Below are 21,052 nucleotides of genomic sequence, written 5' to 3'. Positions count from 1 at the left end.
GACTGTGAAAAATTACTGCTCAGTTACTGTATTGTATGGTCATAATAGAAGTAAATGAATACGTCATTGTTGTTAGAATAGATCTGTTGGGAATCACTAGCAGGCTGGTCTACTTAGGGAGCAAAAATACAATAAGAAGAAAATAGCTGGTTTAATTAACATGTAAAAATTGGGTTAATTTGAATTCAGCTGGCACAGCAGATATTAATGTCTCTTCTTTAATAATCTGGCTAGAGCCACAGTATTTGTACACTTTTAATCTAACTAGCACTACGAATAATTGTTTTTAAAAATGGATATGGGGTTATTTTAAGCATCTATCACTGACTTATTAGGGGGATTTATTACTTGCAAGTACTGACAGAGAATGCTTCTTTGAGTCTTATAAAATCTTGTAGCAGTGTTAATATGTGAAGTTTTAATCAAATCCAGGACTAATAACATAGAATATATTTTTAGTGTGGTGCTAGGATTCTGCTGAGATAGATGTTGTATTTCTTTTCTGTGCTTTCATCACTGTGTTTGAATCTGTTGGTAAGGACATATGCTGGTTGTTGTTTCACACAAAAAGCGGCTTTATCAAAATAGTGTTGGCAGGTATTTTACATTTTTAATTCTAAACAATCCTGCTCCGGAGTCTTGTTGCCTGCTCTCTTGTTTTGTTCTTTCTGTGTGTAGGCTTTATAATCTTTGGGATGGAAGAATTCAGTGTTATGTATCTAGTTGCTGTTGTGGAAGTTGTCAGGTATGGAATCAATAATAATGGATAATAATGAGCTTTTGTAACCTGTAAGTCACATAGTAACAGTAAATATGCATACATGCAAAACAAAGTAGGCTGTAATATATTGGTTTAAAATTGAAGGAAATGTTACATTTTTTAAAATTTCTTTTGGCTTAGGAGAGATGGAAGTTCTCTTCCATTTACAGACTGAGTATCTGTGTATCCTGTGTCACACAGTGGGGAGCACTGAGAGCTCCCAGGTTGCTTAGACTTGATGGCCTGCCCATGTGCTAACGTGTGTGTGTACGTAGTAAGTCATTGGCTTCTTTGCCAGTAAAGCTTAAGGCATGCTTAGATGTTTACTGGCATCATCAATTGTGAGTTTAATATTAAGAATACCCAAGGAGGTTTCTTTTTGTTTATTTCTCACACTACATAATAACCTATGGTGGTAAGTTCCCAGAGGTAATTACTTGTTAGACTACTTCTGACTCTACATATGCTTTCTTTTATTCAGTGCATATATATTGAGGGAGGTAAAGCAGAACAGCTTTTTGGCCTTCTCTGTGCCATGATTTTTTTTTTTCTTTTTAGTGTTCCCTTTTGTTCATCTTGTCCTGTTTTCATGTTCTTCATGGAAATCAGCTTCTGTTACCCGGTGGATGTTTGATGGCTGACGTGCAGCAAGCACACTTCTGTGTGACTTGAAATTAATTCCCTTAAGACAGGGTGACTGGAAATTGCTGTATAGTCATGGGTCATCATAACTTGATGGAATTAATGTCTTTTCCAACCTGTTCAGACACTTTGTTCTTCACTGTTACTGCATACTGAGTGGAAGTCTTCATAGAACCGGCTGCAGTGTCATTTTAAGAAGTCCTAAGGATACAGTTAGTTTCTAATAAAAAAAAAAAAAGATTTGGATTTGTGTGTGTTGCTTGACATTTGTTATGCTGAATTTTGTGCTTCTCAAAAATGAATCTGTGTTCCTTGCCTACTGCCATGTGAACCCATTAAAGCTGCGCGCTTCCTACACTGACATAAAGCAGCCTCGGGAGAGGGCAATCTTAAACCTCCCAGACTGCCAGCAGGCCCTGCAGCCACACATTTGAAGATGATTTTAAGCTGTACAACCTAGACATTAAAGAAGTAGCAAAACAGGAGAATGGTTGGCATTTGCCTCTTCAGGAATAGGAGTTTGATCTCCATTTGAACTCTTGGGTTTGACCCAGAGAAATTAGAGCTGCTCAAGGTCTTTGCTGTATCAAACCTCCCGCTGGAAACAAGGCCAAGTTGTCTAATTATGTGTTTCTGCTTATTAACTGACTTAAGAAAGGACACCTCTGCTTTTATCTCTGCTCTGCTACTGTGCTTGCGTATTGGGAACCTGGCTGTAATGATGAATTTGAATAAACTGCTCTTGGGCTGAGGAAAAACATGCAGACTACTGCTCGAAATTTGTGACTCAACATGCAGGACTGGAGGGCTGCAGTGGATGACTAATAAGTTGCTAGCAAACAGACTCTGATCGGTTCCTTCTGAAGTGAGTGGCAGCATATAGGTCTTGAATGGATTTGCTTTCCAAAAGCCTTAAGTATTGAGTCTTGAGGGAAGTTATTCCTATCTTTACTGGCTCTCTGTCTTGCCAGTGGAGGGAGGTAGGCTTCCCCTGAGGGCAGTTCAGTTAGACATTAAAGCTGAGGTGAGTAGCCACGCTGAGCACTTCGCTTATTTTATGTTCTGTTGTAACTTGCTGAGAGGAGTAGTTCCTTCTTCAACAAAGTCATTTCCATCAAGTGATATAAAGGCCACCTGACAGCGTTGGTGATAGGGCATTTGAGGATAAATTTTAATCTCTATTGATAACATTTTGTACATGTTTTGGTTGTGATCTTACTTCTTTCGTATAATCTATGTTACATTGTATTTCAGTTTCCTGCAAGCAAGCGGTTTCATAGCTCTTGTTTTTTTCCTTCATCCCTTAGGTTGATATCATTTCAAGAGTTTGTGGCATTTGAATCAGTCCTGTGTGCTCCAGATGCGTTGTTCATAGTAGCCTTTCAGCTGTTTGACAAGACCGGCAAAGGAGAAGTAACTTTTGGTAAGACTGTTCTTAAATGTACACTCTTAATTGAAAAAATCCCTACTTATGCTAAACTCTATTTCACCACCTCTTACCGTGGGAAACATAGTGATTGGTAGTGGAACTACACTAGTGCCAAGCAAGTTTCTGGCTGAGTTTTTTAAATCATTTACATGTGCACAGTATGAAGTCAAGGTCACAGTCGTCTTCATGGTTTTCTCTGGAGAACTGATAATTTTTTTTTTTTCTCTTCCCCAACATGCTTGTGCAGGTCTTCAGAACAGCAGTGAAAGGTGGCTATAGGAAATGATTGTAAAACCGCAAGAAAGTTGCCAGAAGACTTGGGTGAATGTGGAGTCTGAAATTACCCTGAATTATTTTTTTGTTTAAATTGGCTATATTTCAAGCTGGCTTCCTTTTAAGGCTTAAAATTTTCTTGTGTGAGATTTTACAGTAATAATCCGTTATTACCTTCCCTCCTCACTCCCCTGAAAATTCAGCTGTGCATTGGAGGCGTGGTGTTTGCACTGACAATGTGAGAAATACTCAGGCTAGTTTAAAACTTTATTATGAGAACTGTTTATTTCTAGATACCATAGAGACAGCTTTTGGTATCTGCAGGACTGTATGCCACCTGCCTAATGATAAGAGCCGTTCTGTCTGGAAGAAGGGTTCAGAAATTAGCAGTTTTAATAGCTCTGACATTGAGCTTGCACTTCAGAAAGGATGGGGTATTTTTTTTGCTCTAAGTACCTACACTGAATAAAATTGCTATTTCTAATATGCTGCATTTGAACACGGTTATCCATATGTCTCAAGTTTTATTAATTGGTTGTTTAACAGGTTTAAGTAAACAGAAAGTTGGATAACATTGACTCTTTGTCCTTCCAAAATGTATGGTTCACCTGTCCTTTGTCTTTTGCTGGTATTCCCCACACGTTTTATGCTCAGCTAAGCAAGCCCTTCCCTTTCCATTTAGACTGACAAGATCCTGTTACCATTGCTTGAAGCATCATTGTATTCCTTCTACTGTCTACAAAAGTCTATATTTGAAGTTGTGGCTGGTGAGAAGACTTGCTGTCTCTTGTGTCTATTTTGTTTTTTCAGTGTTTTGGTTGTCTGTTGAGGTTGTGAAAGATGTGCTTTTTGTGTGCAATATTACTTGTTAGAACAACTTTTTAAAAATTACTGTGGATGCTAAAAGATTTGTTGGAATTTCAGGAAAAAGTTCTGCTGATCATAACCTTGATGAAGGAAGTATTTTGTGCCTAACAGTCTTGTGCATGTGTATGGACAGAGTGGCAACGAGAGACAGCATGCTTTTAAATCAGGAGGGCACGCATATTTTGCAAAGGTTTTGTTCCAGTGCAGACAAACCAGGGTTCTTGGAATGCCTATGATGTGCAGGTTCTTGTCTTTGTCAGAGCTCCCGGTGTCTTTGAGTGCTTGTTAATAATCTAGGAAGAACTGTAGTCGTTTGATCTGAATGCTGAATCAGTCCAACTAAAATTTTTAACTCTTGGCATTCTTGTTTGTATTTTTCCTGCTGGCAAGTGCTTCCCTTGGGGTTTGACACAGATGAATCAAGGGATTGTTTGGCATTTGAAGTCCATTGAAGTCCTTCTAGTGATGAGAGAAACTCCTATGCCAGGCTGTGTTTAAGGTATTTGAAAGAGGAGACATGCCAACATTGGCAGAACCTCAGATAGCTTTTTTTAATTCCTTCCTCTCCCCCTTTGAAAGCATAAATGCGTTTGTAACTTCTGTATAGTACCTTGTGGCCACCACCTGAGCAAACGCCTGGAGTGGGGAGGACGTGAGAACTGTCTCAGTGTTGTGCATTCTCAGCAGAAACGGTTGACCTTGAGACAAAGCCAGTTTCTACTTTCTGTCATGAGAAAAAAAAGCTGTTTCCCCCCCATTGTGAAGAACCCCCCGAATATTTTCACGAATAAATTATTGCAAGACTATCCTGTAACTTTGCCACTCAGTGCCTCAGTCATGTGTCTTTGAGGTTAATTATGAGATCTTTTTCCATTGACTTGAATGAGAGTGGGATCAAGTCCTTATCAAGGTTAGGAGACTTAAATAGGGGTTTTGTATACTGTGGAATTACAGTGTGAAAGGAACAGAAGAAAAGGGAAAGGATCGTTTTTCACTATACTGCTGTTGAGTGTAGTATCTCAAGGATCCCATTATAAGTCTCTATCTCATTTTATTGTAAAGAAACAGCACGGCTTGTCTGTGCAGCCGTTGTTTTTCTGTATACTGAGATAATGATATAAATATTTTAGCTTACACTGAACAGAGTATAGGACTTCCTAGCTGTGAACTTCATATTTTCTACTAAGCCGATCATCCAGATCTTGTTCTTCCACAGGTGCACTTACCTTGGCATCTTTGTAAAACGAATTAATAACGAGCTTTGCATCAATGAGCTTTTTGCACTGAATGCCGTATCCAGGCTGTGGATATTTAGGGAAGTGTTCTGAGTAAAGAAGTTCCAGTGTTTAATACTTTGCACTTAACTTTTCCTGAAAAATGCTGCGCTCTTACTTCACATTCTGGGTTGGAAGTGCCTTTGTGTTTTAGCCATACGCTGACATCTCTACGATTTTAAATATTTCATTTCTTTCAAGTTGCAAGGTAACTGTACTTGGTTTCTTGATGGAGCTAGTGTCTATTTAAAAGGGCTGATCCGCAGGCAGTATGTGTCTGGGGGTAGGGGTGGGAGGTATTTCTAGTTTATTGCTTTTCGAGGTGAATGAAATGGCCACTAGTAAATTAGTGGCCAGTGGCTGACTGCGACTACACCTGGCCATTGCATCATGTCGTAGATTTATCTGCTGCTGAAGTGTCAAAGCTTTGACAGTTTGCAAGGAGTTAAAGCTCTCAGCAGGAAAGTGGGAGGAAGTTTAGCTGGCTTTTAAATTCAAGGCAAAGAGCAAACCATTGCTTCTTACTGTTGAGTGTTGACAGGCACATAAAAGCTGATAATGTAAGTCCAGGGGTTTAAGAGACTTAGTAGAGTTGCTTTTTTGTCATATGACTGTATTTTAATGCCTCATTAAAGAAGCAGAGCCCTTTGAAATTCTTTACTAGATGGTGTTTAAAAAAAGGTGAGGCGGTTGGGTAAAAACGTCATTGTTTAAAAACTAAGTCGTCTTAACCTTCATTTCTAATTTCGGATGGATAACTGAAATGATGGGAGGTAACAGTTCTGAGCTGTGAATAATGCAGCGGTGATATCCAGGGACTGGAACTTTCCTTTTCTTGCACCGGTTCTCACAGCCCTAGTGAGGAGCAAAATAAGTGTTGTCCATTTTTGTTTTGCTCACCAGGAAAGGAAAGGCTCAAAAAGAGATGTGATTGCCCGAGTCTGTGCTGCCAACTGGCATAGAACCTGGCTATGAAGATTTTAATTCTGATTTGTTTTAGAATAGAATTTCCCGTCAGATAGAAATTTTTGCTCTTGTATTTAATGAAATATAGTTGTGGTATAGTGTGTGTCTTTCTGGTTTTGGGTTTTTGTTGTTTAAAAGGTCCTCTAATTCAACCTGAAGCTGTTTCAAAATGGATGCTGTGCTGTGCTGCTTTGAGAAATAGGGGTATGCTGTAAACGAAGTCGGTTGTTTAACTTAAATAAAAATGAAAAAGCAGAAGAAAACCCCCAAACCAAGAAAAAACATGAAGGGAATGGGGAATGCAAACCCAAATTGTTGCTCGTTTAGCATAACAGCTGCAGAATCGAGCAATGTATTCTGCTTTTGTCTCAAACCAAAACTTGATATACATGTAGACAGCAGCTATTGTGGGTCTCTACTTCTGTTATTAATTATATCAGTACAGTTCTTAGATAAACACATTAATTAATGATACATCTTACTAAGCACTCCTGTTTGCTTATCTGATACTTGAATTACCTGAATACTTGTTTGTAAACTTTCTAAAAGCGCATACCTCTTAACAGAGCTTTAAATAGCTATACAGCTATTGTGATGAGCTTCAGGGTTTTTTCCTCTTATGATAATGCTCTGATACTTTTTCAATATGCAACGAATTATTACGGGAGTCTCACAGTTGCTTCCCTGACCAAAGGATTAGGTTCAGACTGTGTGAGCTAGCTCTTGCTTTTGTTGCAGAGCAGTATTTTTTTTATGCTTTGCTCTGTAATTGCTTGGTATGACTTGCCTCTTCTTATGGGATCTATAACTCTTTTTTTCTTGCACAACACCTAGCTTAGTGATGCCCAGCCTGGTCCACTCAATGCCACGTAAAGCAAGGAAAAAGCTAAATCTGAACTAACAAAATAAATTGCTGAGGCTGTAAGCTTTAGTCACTTGATAAATTACAATACTCAGTATTTTTCAGTGAAATTTCCATTGCTAGTTCAAATTGGTTAGAAACCATTTGTAGCTAGTGATGTGTTAGCTTACACCTACACAGTGAAACATTTGCTGGTTTGTAAATGACAGTTGCCTAGGTATGATGATCCCAACGGCAACATTACAAGAACAAAATTTGTTTAGTCTCTGATATTTTTTGTTGTTTGTACTGGATTTTGCACAAATAATGGCCAGTTTTAATTAAAAGAGGATGTAAGGTAGACTTGGTATTTTCTTCAAATTTGTTTTCTTCAAAACAATTTTTGAAATCTTCTTGATACTATTTTCAGATAATTTAATTTCTAGGCATATGTGAACTTGGCAAGTTTTTCTTGTTTTGTTTTTTCTTTTAACTAGAATGTTATGTAACCAGGCAGACTTTCATGAAGGCATCCTAAGTAAAAAAACCCTGCTCAGTCACAAAGTACATCTGTCAGCTTAAGTATTAGAAGAAGCTCCATCCTTTTACACAGTTGTGTTTCATTTGGTCTAGAAAATACAATTGAGTTTTCTAAATCATCCAAAACTGAAATTTGGTGTTTTGGTTTGTTCTTTGTTGTTGGTTTTGTTTTGTAGTTTGGTTTGGTTTGGTTTTTTAAAATCAAAGTTGCCTACTGACAAACATCAGACTAAAGGCTGAGCATGTCTCTTGTTCATTACCAAAACCCAAGGAATGATCATAGAATTATCAAATAGTTTAGGTTGGAAGCGACAGTGGCAAGCATCTGGTTCAAACCCTTGCAGGGCCATCAAGACCAGGTGGCTCTGGGGGCAACATCCAATCAAGGTTTTAAATATCTCTGAGGGTAGAGACTCTCCAGCTTTTATGAGCAAGCATCTTCCAGTGTTTGACCACTGTTACAGTGAAAAATAATTTCCTGATGCCTATTTGGGATTGCCTGTGTTCCAGCTTGCATCCATTGCCTCTTGTCCTTCCACTGTGCATCTCCGTCTTCCCTTCACTCTCCCGTTGGGTAGTTGTAGACAGCATTGAGGTCCTTCTTTAGCCCACCCTTCTTCACGGTATGACCCCATACCATCAGCCTCTCCATCCATGTCCTGTGCATCAACTCTCAACTATCTAATATGGAGAAAATAAAAGTGATATTTTATTTTAGTTACCCAGGTTATCCTGTTTATCTTGGTGGAAGTGATCTGGCTTTTTTACTATTCTTCTTCAGGGCAAAAGGGGTAAATTTAGTTTTTATGCCCTGATGGGGCCAAGTGCTTTCCAAACCTGCGGTCTTCAGGCTCTGGCAGTCTGTTGCTCGCTTTTACGGAGACCAGGAGAAGTAATAAAGAAATGTAAGGCTGTTCCCAGTAAACTGAAATTATGGATATCCACAGCTCAAGTAGAAATATTTTTAAGGGATTGCACCTTGGAAAAATGTTGAAAACCTTTTCTGTAAGCCAGTTATGTAATGTTCTGTGTATAAATCCATGTTATTTCCCCTTACATCCAAGGACAGAAGAAACAGACAAGCTTGGATCTAGAGTCTTAAGTGCTGAAAGTGATGGTACTCTTGGAAAGAGCCTGCCTTTTGGGTTATTTGCAATGTTTAGCAGAGTTAACAGATGTGCTCAGGTACCTCAGTCAAAAATTAGGGCCAAGCTGAATTGTACAGTGTATGGACATGTCATGAGGAAGTGAATTCATAATTTTTAGAAGTGATGAGCACCAACAACCAGAGGAGGAGGAAGGTAAGAGGTTTTCAAAGTGAGAACATTTTCAACAGAGGGTTGAACTTGAAGCTTATCGTGGATCTTTTGATTGGGAAAAATCATGGTGGCACAAGCATGTTCTCATGATAATGTTTTCATTAACGTAAAATTAACATGTAAGACTGCTCTGAACTTGTTGAAAAGTTGAGATGGGGCAGTGAAGCTACAACTAGTAGCTAGTGACTCTCTCCTAAAAGGGAATGTGTGCTGAACTTTTTGTTAGGATTCGTACTGGACTTTATGGTTTGCTGGGGGCGTTTGGGTGATTTTTTTTTTGGTTGTTGTCGTCTTTAAAGTCTACTTAAGACATCTGATTTGGTTAGCAATACTGGTCTTAAACTCTCCTCTGTGTACAACAGGTGCTATCCAGCCTTTGTTCCTTCCTCCAACCACAGAATGGATGTGGTTCATATCTGAACAGAAGCAGCCACTTTTAGTGAGAGGCTCCAGCCTCCTGCTTCTCTGCCCTGGTGTGACTGCCTCTAAGGGTGCTGGAACTCTGTTGGGGCTGTTGCAGTACAGTCTCTTTTCTGCCTGGAGATGTGCTGAGTTAACCAGTTCATTTTATGAGGGCAGCCCAATGAACATCATCAGCTTTTGCTTTTCATTGATGTGCTCCAGATGTTAGTATGTTACCTGGAAGTGAAAAAACAGTGTGAAGACATCCATTTTTTTGATATATATGGAGCTTTGTTGCATTTCTTAAAATGATTGGTTTGTACTACAAAAAGAACCACCCTGATTTTTGGAACTTTTTTAATGACTTATGAACAGTGTTTTCTGAACAGCTGAATGTAGATGCACACCAATATCAGATTGGCATGCATGTGTTGTCAGAGATCAGAAGAACTACTCAGAAGCTGTTCCAGTTCAGTGGATCAAAAATCCACTTTTTATGAAAGCTAACTGTAGATTTGCACAATTGACTACAATGGCTCAAATTTTAAAAGGTAGAGATAACAGAGCACTTCCGGTTGGTGGGATAATTCAAGAGTACTACATACTCAGATAGCTAAAATAGCTTTCTTCCTGTTTCGTGCTACTTAAAAACAAAAAAAAAATGGGTGTGGAAAAGGTGGGAAAAAGCCAATTTGAGAGTAAATTTCAACTATATAGGGTTACTCTTTGGTTAACGGTAAGCTGAAAGTAAGCTGTCTTTCCTACAGCTATGTATCCTGTTGGAAAAAAAAAGCTCAAAATGATTACTAGGCAGCATTTGGGGAGGAACCAGAAGCTTCCACACCAGAATATATTTAAACTGTGGCAGCAGCAGTATACCACTTTACGCTCAATTTTTGTTTTAATTTTTTCCCCATCCCCTTGTCAAATTGTCCTGGAACTACAGATTAGAAGGTAAAAACTTCAGCAGAACCTAAGAGCTAGGAAAGTGCTTTGTTATTACAAATTTTAATATGAAATTTCAGATAGCAAAATACACATACTTTTGCAGTGTATGTAATTTAGTTTTCTAAATTGGAAAATCTGCTGTTACCTAGCAGTTAATGACTATTTTTTTCCAACATTTGGAATGCAGGACCTGATTTGATAAGCTGATAAAAGAAAACAAAACTGAGAATTTGTTGGAAGTACTCAAAGTGAAAATTACAGTTTAGGTAGGTTTGGGGGTAGATAGTTAGACATTTTAATTGAACTAAAATAGTTTTATACTAATAGAGTATTGTTGTGGGAGTACATTTTGTGGTGCATTTGAAATTGAAGTATTTAAGTGGGGGAAATGTATGTTAATGCTTTGCAAGAAAGTGATTTTTTTTTTTTTTATACCGTCTATCTAAGCAAAATAGCTGTTAAAGAAATAGAGCTCTCAAGTCTGTATTAGAGAGTAAAGTTTAGGATAATTTCTTTGAGCCAGGAGTTTGCTTTTATCACTTTGGTTGGTAAATTAAACTGCTGTAGAAAACAATCGTATGAATTCCAAGGTAAATATGTATTCCTGGACAACTGCAGTGAAGTCAGCCCCTGCCAGTGTAAAGAAAGGAGTTGAGTCAGTCTGAATTCTGAAAGTCCTGTGTTTTTAACATCTCCATGATAGGGATAACAGAAATGAGTCCGGGTGATGATTTCAGTTACCCACATGGAAACAGGGGCATTGAATTTGATATGACAGCTTTGGTTACACACAAGCAACACTGGCTTATGTTAAGCGGTGGAAACCTCTGCTTGTCCATGACAGTTCAGCATGGACTAGCTCAACATAGTTAAATTGGTTAAAATTACCATTTTTTAAATTCAAGTTTAGTTTTGTCTTTGGGGCTTTTGTCTGAATTTGGAGTAACTAGTCCTGTAAAAAAAAAAAAAAGAAAAAGCTACCACTTACACATGTATGCACACAAATGATCAAAAGAAGTGAGTTCAGGGTTTTTTAGGTGTTTGTATGCAAGTGTATATGTTCAGCCACGTTTTTCAGGTGCAGATGAAACTGATCTCAGTCTAAATGGATTAGGTGCACTAATGGAGGGTTTTGCACTCTTGTGAATGAATCCGTTTTAAAATAGTAGTGGTGCCACATGATAGAGCACAGATAAATTGCACTGACCTGAGCTGCTAGCTTTTTTTCAAATCACCCCCCCAACACCCTTCTTGAGTTGTGTAATACAATCCCATTATCTTCAAATTATGTGCTCCGTTTCTACTGTGCCATCTTCAGCTTGAGTGTTCTACCAGGTATCTTCCTAGTAATATTTTAAGAAGGAAAAAACCTAATTTGATTTAAAAAAAAAAAATAAATTCAGAATTGCAGAATAGGTTGTGGTCCATGTTTTGCAAGGAATTAAGAGGCAGTGAAAATACAGCATTAGAGTATTATTTCAGGGCTTCTAACCTGTGGAAGAAGGTGGCTGTGACAGCCCTTCCTGCTGTTACTGCTTTGTTGAGGAAAGTTGAAGGGATGAGTACCTTTCCTTTGCAATCTTTAGTAATCAAGCTATTCCAATGTGTTATTTAAATTACAGCACTGTAAAACTATTTCGACCCATTCCCTTTACAAAGCAGCAGGGAGATTGAGAAGGTGGTTGTAGCGCTTGTACTTCCAGAGTGTTGTACCACTTCTGGGCGAATGGGGATAAATGAACAACCAAGCAAGTAGTTGGACTACCCATCATTCCACATCTTAGCTGAGCAAATGTGATATAGACATATGTTTTCTAAAATAAAAAGTCATCATTGTAGAACATGTGGCATCCTAGTGCCAGACCATAGAAGGACAGAAATAAACTCGAACTAGCTGTGTACTTCAAGTTCACAACAGTAAATAATAACCAACAAAACAACCCAAAAACTCAGACAAAAAAAAGCCAACCCAAACCTTGGTTAAACCTGAACAATTCCAGTAAAACAAGGTAATACAAAATATTATTACTTGAGTGTTTTTGACATGTATATATACACGTCTCTGTACACATGTACTTTCGCACAAATTTATTGTACTTTTTCCTGTGGTCAGGAGCAGCAGGGCTAGCGTCTTTGCCAGGCAGTTGAGCCTGCAGCTGAGTGAGGGTGCCAGGAGGCTGGGGCATGGGCAGAGACCACCCAGCATGGAGTGTGGTCCCATGCTGCCTGAGCAAGGACAGCAGAGCAGGTCTGGTGACGGTGACCAGGTTCAGCCGAGAGTCCAGTGACAGCTAGACAAGTCCACAGGGACGAGGCAGGTCCGAAATCAGGCTGGGAAGCCAGATCGGTGGATTGGGGTCACCAAAGTACATGGGCAGGTGCAGACATCCCTGTGGGATGGCTCAGGCAGGGAGGACCAAGAACCTGAGATGATATTTCTCCCAACTCTTTTCTCCTGTGTCTCTGCGCGAACCCTGATCCACATGCTTGTGGGTGAGGCATGGGGAAGAGGTGGCAGAACCTGGTGGTGCACTAAGAGTCATGGAGATTATGGAAGAATGTAGAGCTGTTTCAAATGGTCAGTGAGGACCCATTGCAAAGCTTGTGGAAATCATTCTGTTCTCACCTGGTCAGGTCTTGCTTGGCAATTGGCAAGGTGCTGGAGTTTCCTAGTCACGATAGTGAAACAGCTACTCTTACGTAGTTTAATTTCACCAACTAGACTTCCTTCTTTGCAGGATTTATTTTAAATGACTTTGGAAAAAAATGCTCTTTTTATTACAACCGTTTCAAGGAAGCTGTTTCCAAATGCATGAACAGAAGTACTTAACCATTAACAAAACATTTTATAAAGGTATCACCTTTTGTCTGAGCAGAATGACAGAGATTTGCATGTTAAGGTTTAAAAAACCTTATCTCTTTATACTAAAATAATCTTTATACTAAAATATATTCCACATTCTCTGCATTAATTTTGCGTTGCTTAATCCAAGTTGTAGCTATAATGCTCAGTATAATGCCTTAAGTATGATGAATATAGAAGCAGTTACTAGCAGTTACTGTTTGAAAAGGTTATTGGTGCATGTGGAACTCTCGTTAACTTAAGATAGTTCATGTATTTTCAAATTTGTCTTTTTTTTTTTTTTTTTCCCTCTTTGCTGAAGGTAGCCTGTGTTCTTTACAGAGGTTACTATTACCATTATCATCAGGATAAATCTCGTTTTTTATCAAGGCCCAAGGTTTTTGGTACAGATTTTCTATACCATGCACACAAATTGCTTAAATGCATGCAGGTATGACACACAACATATATAAAATGTATATAGCATATAACTTACATAAAACAAAGCCAATTGTGACAGCTTTTCTGCAGAAATGTTGCAGCTGTTTTGTAAGGGGAATGGGATTTTTGTAGATGATGATGAAATTCTTTCTAACTATGCATTGAGATAGGATTAACTTCGTTGGACTGAATGATGACACTGCATGAAACGTTTAGGTACCTGTGCAAGTAAATAGTTCGAAAGAATTTCAGATTTAATACGACAGCTATTTATGTACTGTAGCCTGTAGAGATTTTAGTAGCTTGTTCTGTCAAGCGACTAGATGACACGTGCAACTAGTGCTCCCAATAGACTTCATTAATGCATAGAAGGAGCTGAAGATTTCCAAGATCTTTTCTTAAAGGTGAAATATAGTGGGAAAATGATTTTCAGTTTGTTCATTTTGGAATTTCAAATCTCCAAATAGACAGTTTTCACTGGGGGAATCTGGTGGTCTTCATTGTGCCATGAGAGTCTGTGGTTATTCCAAAGCACTCTATTTCTAGTTATAATTCTTAATCACAGTATGGAAATGCGAATGTTATACTTGTTTGTACGGTAAGCATTTAAGCATCGACATCAGTGCACTGGAGAGAAGAAACTCCCCAGAACCCAAAGGACAAAAAACTCCCACTGTAAATCAGCAGGCAGTTCACCTGGAGGGAAAATAGAATATGTTTTTGGTAGTGATCAGAAATCAATGACAAGATATGCATGTTTTAATTAGAGGCAGTACAGGGACAAACATTTATTTTAGAACTTTCAAATTTATTTTACAGTTTATTTTCAAACTGTTTTTTAAAGATGGACACAAATGACAGCATAGATTTATAAAAACGAATATTTAAAATCTCTGTCAACCTGTTGTTCATTTTGCATTCCAACAGCTTTGGTTCAAACAATGCCAACACAGAAATGGTTGTATCTTTTGCTAACTTTAAATCTTGTGCTCTTACAGCTCTGGACACTGGAGCATTAACATTTTGTCTTTTTAAAACAAAACCAAATAAATAGTGTTTTAATATAGATTTGAAAGCTTCAGTTTATGAGATATTTTGATTAAATATCAATTTAGGATCAAACCACAGTTAACGCAGAGAGATTGTAGAATCTTCATCATTGGAGATACTCAAACTTCAGCTGGACATGGATGTGGGCAACCTGAACTAGTTGGACCTGCTTTGACAGGAGGTTGGACCAGATGACATCTAGGTGTCCTTTCCATCACAAATTATGCAGTGAGTCTGTGAAACAGGTTCCTTTAAAAAGAGATCTAAACAAACAAAATAACTGCTGGCTACTGAAAGATGTTACTGCTTCTCTGTGTTTTACTGTTGTTTAGCTCAGTGACTTGTGGATAGCCATGGAACTTCAGCTCCAGGTTTAAGGTGAAACTGCATTTTTAAATTGTCCATTTTTCATTTTAATACTGGACTTAGATGATTAGGAGATGATACTGTTAGAGCCGAACAATAACTTGGTGTGAGTTCTAGCCTGTAGCTGGATACCTTTTGATGGTTATATCGTGGGCTAAAATACTGCAGATTTGTGTTCATGGAGCACAAACAGTCTTTAATGTCTGACTCGGGCAATCTTACTACACACAAGACAGTCAGTGACATTGTTGTAGATGAATGGGTGGTGAGACTAGTGAGGAAAGAGGAAAAATGCTCTTCACTGAGCATATATAGGAGTTTGTGAACCATAAATAGTTGCGAAAAGGAAGTACAGATCTGTGAAAGAGGCGGTGACAAACAGGATACTGTATCTTCTGCCATCAAAGAATCTGTAGAAGCACAGTAGACAATCTTCCAGTCAGCTACCTGCGCTGTATAATCCAACATGCACTTTGTCAGAAAATCAGCTGATATTAGTTGCCAAGACATACTGACATTGATATACAGTGAGATTTTGAAAAGATCAAGTAGCATAGGGAGCTCTTTTGCTATTGTAGCAAATACCTACATTAATGCAGTAGTCTGTGTTTTCCAAGTTATAGCAAAAATTAAATGTACATCTCCTGCTTGGACTGTTTGGAGGGGTGTTTGTACTTACATGAACTTCTGAGGTGTATGTGTAGCCTCTAATCTCTAAAATACGCAAAGGAATACAAATGCCCTGGATGTAGACGTTACTATATTCCTAGCTGGCTTGATGAGGTTTTAAGTTCCATTGCTGTGGGTTCCTTTGCCATTTGTAATGCCAATAATTAAACATTGTATTTAGTCTGAAATTACCATTCTTTTCACTTCTCAATGTTTGATTTTCTTGAGCTGGAAGTTTTCCTTTGGGCCACAACTGAGGAGGGTTTACAAGGCACAGAGTTGGAGGAGTAAGATGTTTTGTTCCTTCAAGATAGCTCATGCATGATAACTAAAATAAAATTACTATGGCATAATCAGAGGACACTCTGTAACTTTCATATGTTAACAAGTTGAAGTAAAGACTGTGAGTAGCCTGGCCCCATCAAGAGGAGTTTGAGGCTGCTTTTATGCTAGCTAAGATTTTCCTCTCTATTACATCACATCAAGTAAGAAAGCACCTTTTTTCTCTGGCAAAGACAAATCTGGAGTGCAACCAAACACAGCTTTTGGTAAATGGTGACTTGTTCCTAATCTCGTTCAAAAAAATGCCAATGTCTTGCTCTGGGAAAATTCAGAAGGTAGGATGAGAGGGAACAAAGGAAGCAGATAAGAATCTGACTTCTGTGTGAGACAGGTACCAGGGCTGTTCTGGGAATATCTTCATTCCTCTGGCAAAGCCCAGAGTGGTCGCTACAAGGAGGAGACAGCCTTCATTTCCTCGTTTGCAGGCGAGACAGGTTGTCTTCTTCATGCTGGTTCCCTTCTTTGAAGGAAGTCTGGCAGAAACAAGGAACTTCATAAAGGTGATCTCGAATTACATGTGGCAAGGTGCCTTGAGCTGTGTCAGTAGGAACCATCCTAAATAAAAGACATTCAGTAGAGGGACAAGACCTCACCCTGAACTGATTGACCTTCCCCCCTGTTGCCCTGAGAGCAGAGTTTTGCTCCTGGAGAATGCTGGCGGACAAGATCCAAGCTGGCTGTGATGGAGCTTGAAGACATGAATGAACAATGCTGTCCTGGGGGCATTGTCTGACATTGCTTGGAGAAAATTCTCATAGGATGTTAGGGCTTGGAAGTTCTGAATTTTAAGAATTTCAGGTTAACTGGGGTCGGTCTTTCTGTTTGTAAGTTAAATCCAACTTGCTTTTTCACCAGGTTCCCTGGGATCAGGGAGTGGTGTGTTTTTAAAGATGAAACTACTGACTGTGTTGAGGGATAGGAAGAGGTTCACAGTATCATCTTTGCTTTCCCTGTGAATTCTAGAATATGAACAGCCCCTGTGCTTTAGAACAAATTGTCCTTGTGGGTAGCACCAACTGCTTTTGGGTCTGTGCAGCAGGACACCTGCCCCTTTCATCTCCTTGGGAACTTTTTTTCCTATGTCTTTATCCTTCATTCACTTGGGTGCTTCCTGGCATCTACCTAGCTCTCGGCCGTCCCACCCGCTCTCACTTTTTCCTGCTCGCTTGCCTAGAAGTGGGAATTTCACCCTGGCTGGATTTCCCCAGGTCAGCATGGACTGAACCAGGAGCCAGAACTCAACCTGTACAGGAGACGAGACCTCATGGCCCCGAGGAGTTGGCTCCCACCTTTGCTTGTGGTGCTGGGGTGAGCTGGAAGGCGGTTCCCAGCCCTGCTGGCTCCAGTGAGGTGGCTCCCAGCTTATTCTGCACACAGGCAGGCACAAAGCTGTGCCATTTTCCTCACCCCCAGGGACCAGCCACGCTTGGGAACTGGCTTCCAGTTCTGCTGTTTGCAGAGACAGACAGAAGCTTGGGGTTTGGACTCCTGGTCTTTTTTTATGCAAAGCGTGAAGGGAGCAGAACCAGCTTCTGGCCCTGCCTGTGGGCAGGGAGTGTCTCCTGGGAACCAGCTCCCTGTGCCCGCAGGAACCAGCAGGAGACAAGAGCTGGCTCTTGGCTGGCATTGCTGGAGGAGTTGTACGGCAATAAGGAAGGTGTGGAGCAGTTGGGAACCTCTGGTCTTGAGCTCGTCTTTGGAAGATGTCTTTGCCCTCTATTTTTGACTGAGACAGACTATCACATTGAAGTGGGCGCCGTCGTGCGAGACAAGTACTTCCTCAGATCTTGTTGCCGTTTACATCAGTTAAATATGTACAGTCCGATTCCAGCAATGTGTGGTCCTTATTACTGACTGTACAACTTGATTTTTTTCAAATAGTGTTTCTTCACTGAAAATGCTGTGTACTACCGAAAGATCTGCCAAGCCCATAATAAACCATTGCCCGGTTAGGACTATGAACTGAACTAAACTATGAAGCTTGCGCTTAGGTGTGTTTAAACAAACTTGTCGTGCCACCTCCCTCCTTGTAGCAGAGGTCTGCTTAGTGCTGAATGTGGTGATAAGTTTGTGTTCCTGCCCACCATGTCCCCCCAGGCCCTGCCCCACATGTCACAGCTCCTGTAAGGTAACTACAGAAAAGTGATTCTTGAAATACTGTATTTGTGAGGGTGTTCAAAACTTTGTTGTGATTTTGGTAAACAAAAAATTACTTTTACTTTGCAATATGTTACTAATTTTCGTAAGTAGTATTGCTTTCCTGTTAGAAAATATCATATTTGTTTTGCATGTTTAAATGCATACTTGTATCTATTGTTATTTTATTAATAAATGAACATTTTTCTTTTCTTCCCAGAGGATGCTAAGCAAGTTTTTGGCCAGACCACGATTCACCAGCACATTCCATTTAACTGGAATTCGGAGTTCGTACAGCTGCATTTTGGAAAGGATAGAAAAAGACACCTAACATATCCAGAGTTCACCCAGTTTTTACTGGTGCGTCTAATACAATACAGTTTGTCAAGAGTAATAAGATGCAAGAATCAAAGTGTTTGCAAACTTGCCAAATACTGTGCTAGTAGGAAAGTTGAAAGATAGACCAAGTGTAGTCTTTTCCAATCAGAGTGCTGGACTCCAATGGTGTGTTGTTAAATAGGATATGCTTATGGTAAAATTGCTGATTCATGTTAGCTGGTGTTTTTTCTTTTCTTTTGTTTTTGGCACCTATGTGTAAAAGGTGATCTTTTCTACACTGTTGTGTAGGCAGAGACATGAAATTAAAAACCTAGACCTAAATCCTTGGGTCAAAGAATGTTAAATAACAGTATTGAATGTTTTGGACCCAGTTGCCAGACTGGTATTAAGAAGTACTTCTGTCTGTAAACAGCGTGTTTACCAAACTTGTACTTAATTCAGTGCTGATATCCGATAAAGATGTTTTGCTGCAAGCCTTTTCCACACACTTCTTTACTGTAGAGCTTTTTTGAATTAAGGGTATCTCAGATAGGGAAACGCTAGTTAGCTTTTCTTGTGATATATAGAGGAAAAAACCACTGTCTTTCCTTTGCAAGGAATTCTTGGCCAGTCATTCTTTGGGATACTTTGTTACAGAAAGTAAAATGTTATGCTAATAAAAAAATAAAGAGATTATCTGTATTTCAGCAGTACTGTTAAAAATAGTCTTCAGTAAGGAAAGTGATCCTTGAAGTGGTGAAACACGTGAGTTTCTTATTTATATTCCTTCTGAATACTTAATGCCTGTATTAGTATTTACACTAGAGAGTTTTAAAATGGGAACGTGCTTCAAGACTGCAAGGTTTCTTTTTTTCTTGTTTACACAAGTATGTTAGTTCACAGGAGGAGGTGGTATCATTTTGATGAGGAATAATTAAGATAATGCTATTGAGACAAATGTTTCAAATTGACTTTGTAGAACAGAGCCTAATTAACTTTGTATGAAGAGGACATCGGGTATCGCATGATTAAGTCGTATTCCCTTGAGGTTTGTATTGACTATTGTAACTCCTAAGTAGCTGAGACATAGACCAGTTTTGTAACAGAATGTTGAACTAGAACCTCTTTTAGATAAAAAAGCAAATGTGTTACTTGATTACGAAAAGATGCCTCTGGCTATATGCTCTGGTACCTCCTTCCATACAACAGAATAAGCATTGCATATGTATCCTGAGGTTGGTGGACTAAAATCACTGTTTTAGCAGACTACCAGTCTTGTTTGCCTTGTGCATCTGTTTGTTTAGAGATCTGAGGAAAATGTGAAGAAAAACCCAGAATGAGAAAAAGGACACTTTTTCGCCAAAAAAAAGAGAGGGGAGGAGTAGTGAGAGAGATTAGAGCCATAGGCCTAAAAGAGGCTGTAACCTCGTGACTGGCTATTTGGAAGATTTCAGTTCTTACTTTGTGTCTTTGGGTTCTTTCATGTTTTTTCTTTGAATTAGGAAAAGCAAGAGCTGAGGCAGGAGTTTTCTAACTTTGGAGATGAGTCCTAACTGCTAGGCTTTCTCGTCCTGTGAAGAGGTGTTCCTCTTCCTGTGTCTAAAAGGGCTTTTCTTGGATGTGATCATATTCTGGGGAGATTGTATTTGGTTTTGGTGTGTCTTGCCCCTGCCTTGTTTTTTTATTTTTTAACCAGCTGTACTGTAAAAGTGAATCTTAGCTAGTTGTAGTGCAGAGTAGAAGATTGTATTGGAACACATCAGTGGTCCTCACAAGCCAGACAGCCCTTTTGGTGATGATCCTTATAGGACAGAAAGAGGGAGGAAGAGCATAAACATGTAGAATAAGGGTGACAGTTCTGAGCGTCCTCTAGAGAGTTGAGATGTGTTCAGGAAAAGCTCTAAGTCTGCTAATAAAGATTCTCTCAGCGTTGGCGCGGGCAGCAGGGACTTTCCAATAAATTAGTTCTCCTAAGACTTTGCTGAAGTTGTCCGCTAGTCTGTTAGGATGCTCAGTCACTCACAGTAATTGGGTACATCTGTTAACCCACTTTCTAGAGCTGTAAATTTTTGAAACACATGAGTTTTCTTTCTGACTCTTGCCTTGCAGCATTGTATTGTTGATACAGAAGATTGGGCACAGAATTTACTCTCGGCACAAGTAGGAGGGTTGATATTCGCAGGCATAGAAATCTTCCTTTAGGTTCTGAAACGTACTCAGCCTTTCCTTCTGATGTTCTGCCTGAGTCAGTCTCCTTAGTCTGATGTCTAGACCTCGGACCTTAAACAGTGGGAGACCACAGTGGATACCAAATTACCTTTCTGCATTCCTGATGTGTGAATGCACTTAACATTGCACTTAACATGGACCAGATGGTTCTGTAAGGCGCTTCAGGTACTGCTTTGTAAGTACAATGCAATTTGCAACTTCTAATGAAATAATCCAGCTAGATTCAAATTCATTCATGTTGGGTCCTATTATGCCACATAATGTTGTTACATATTCATTATCTGTCGTAGCATTTGGGCTAATCTTCACTTCTGGCAAAGCTGAAGATAACGTGGAAAATAACATTAGTGTATTTTATCCGTGCACAAGATGGATCTTTTCTGGCTTTAAATAAGAAG

The 21,052-nt window shown here is 39.3% G+C and overlaps 1 protein-coding gene across 2 annotated transcripts in view; it reads left to right on the top strand.

The window, feature by feature from the left end:
• The window catches only part of SLC25A13 (solute carrier family 25 member 13), a 102,842-nt gene that overhangs the window by 33,124 nt on the left and 48,666 nt on the right, over positions 1-21,052 (top strand). The window contains exons 4-5 of one of the 2 annotated variants that reach the window (XM_086614237.1): positions 2,710-2,825; positions 18,328-18,467. In XM_086614237.1, coding sequence (XP_086470363.1) covers positions 2,710-2,825; positions 18,328-18,467 — 256 coding nt within the window. The remainder of the gene's footprint in view (positions 1-2,709; positions 2,826-18,327; positions 18,468-21,052) is intronic. The other variant, XM_086614238.1, reaches the window with a different exon arrangement.

The sequence above is a fragment of the Tauraco erythrolophus genome, chromosome 7 (genome assembly GCF_009769465.1).
Source record: "Tauraco erythrolophus isolate bTauEry1 chromosome 7, bTauEry1.pri, whole genome shotgun sequence".
Taxonomy (NCBI): domain Eukaryota; kingdom Metazoa; phylum Chordata; class Aves; order Musophagiformes; family Musophagidae; genus Tauraco; species Tauraco erythrolophus.
Note: the sequence above shows the minus strand (reverse complement) of the source record. Positions and strands in the feature narration are given on the sequence as shown.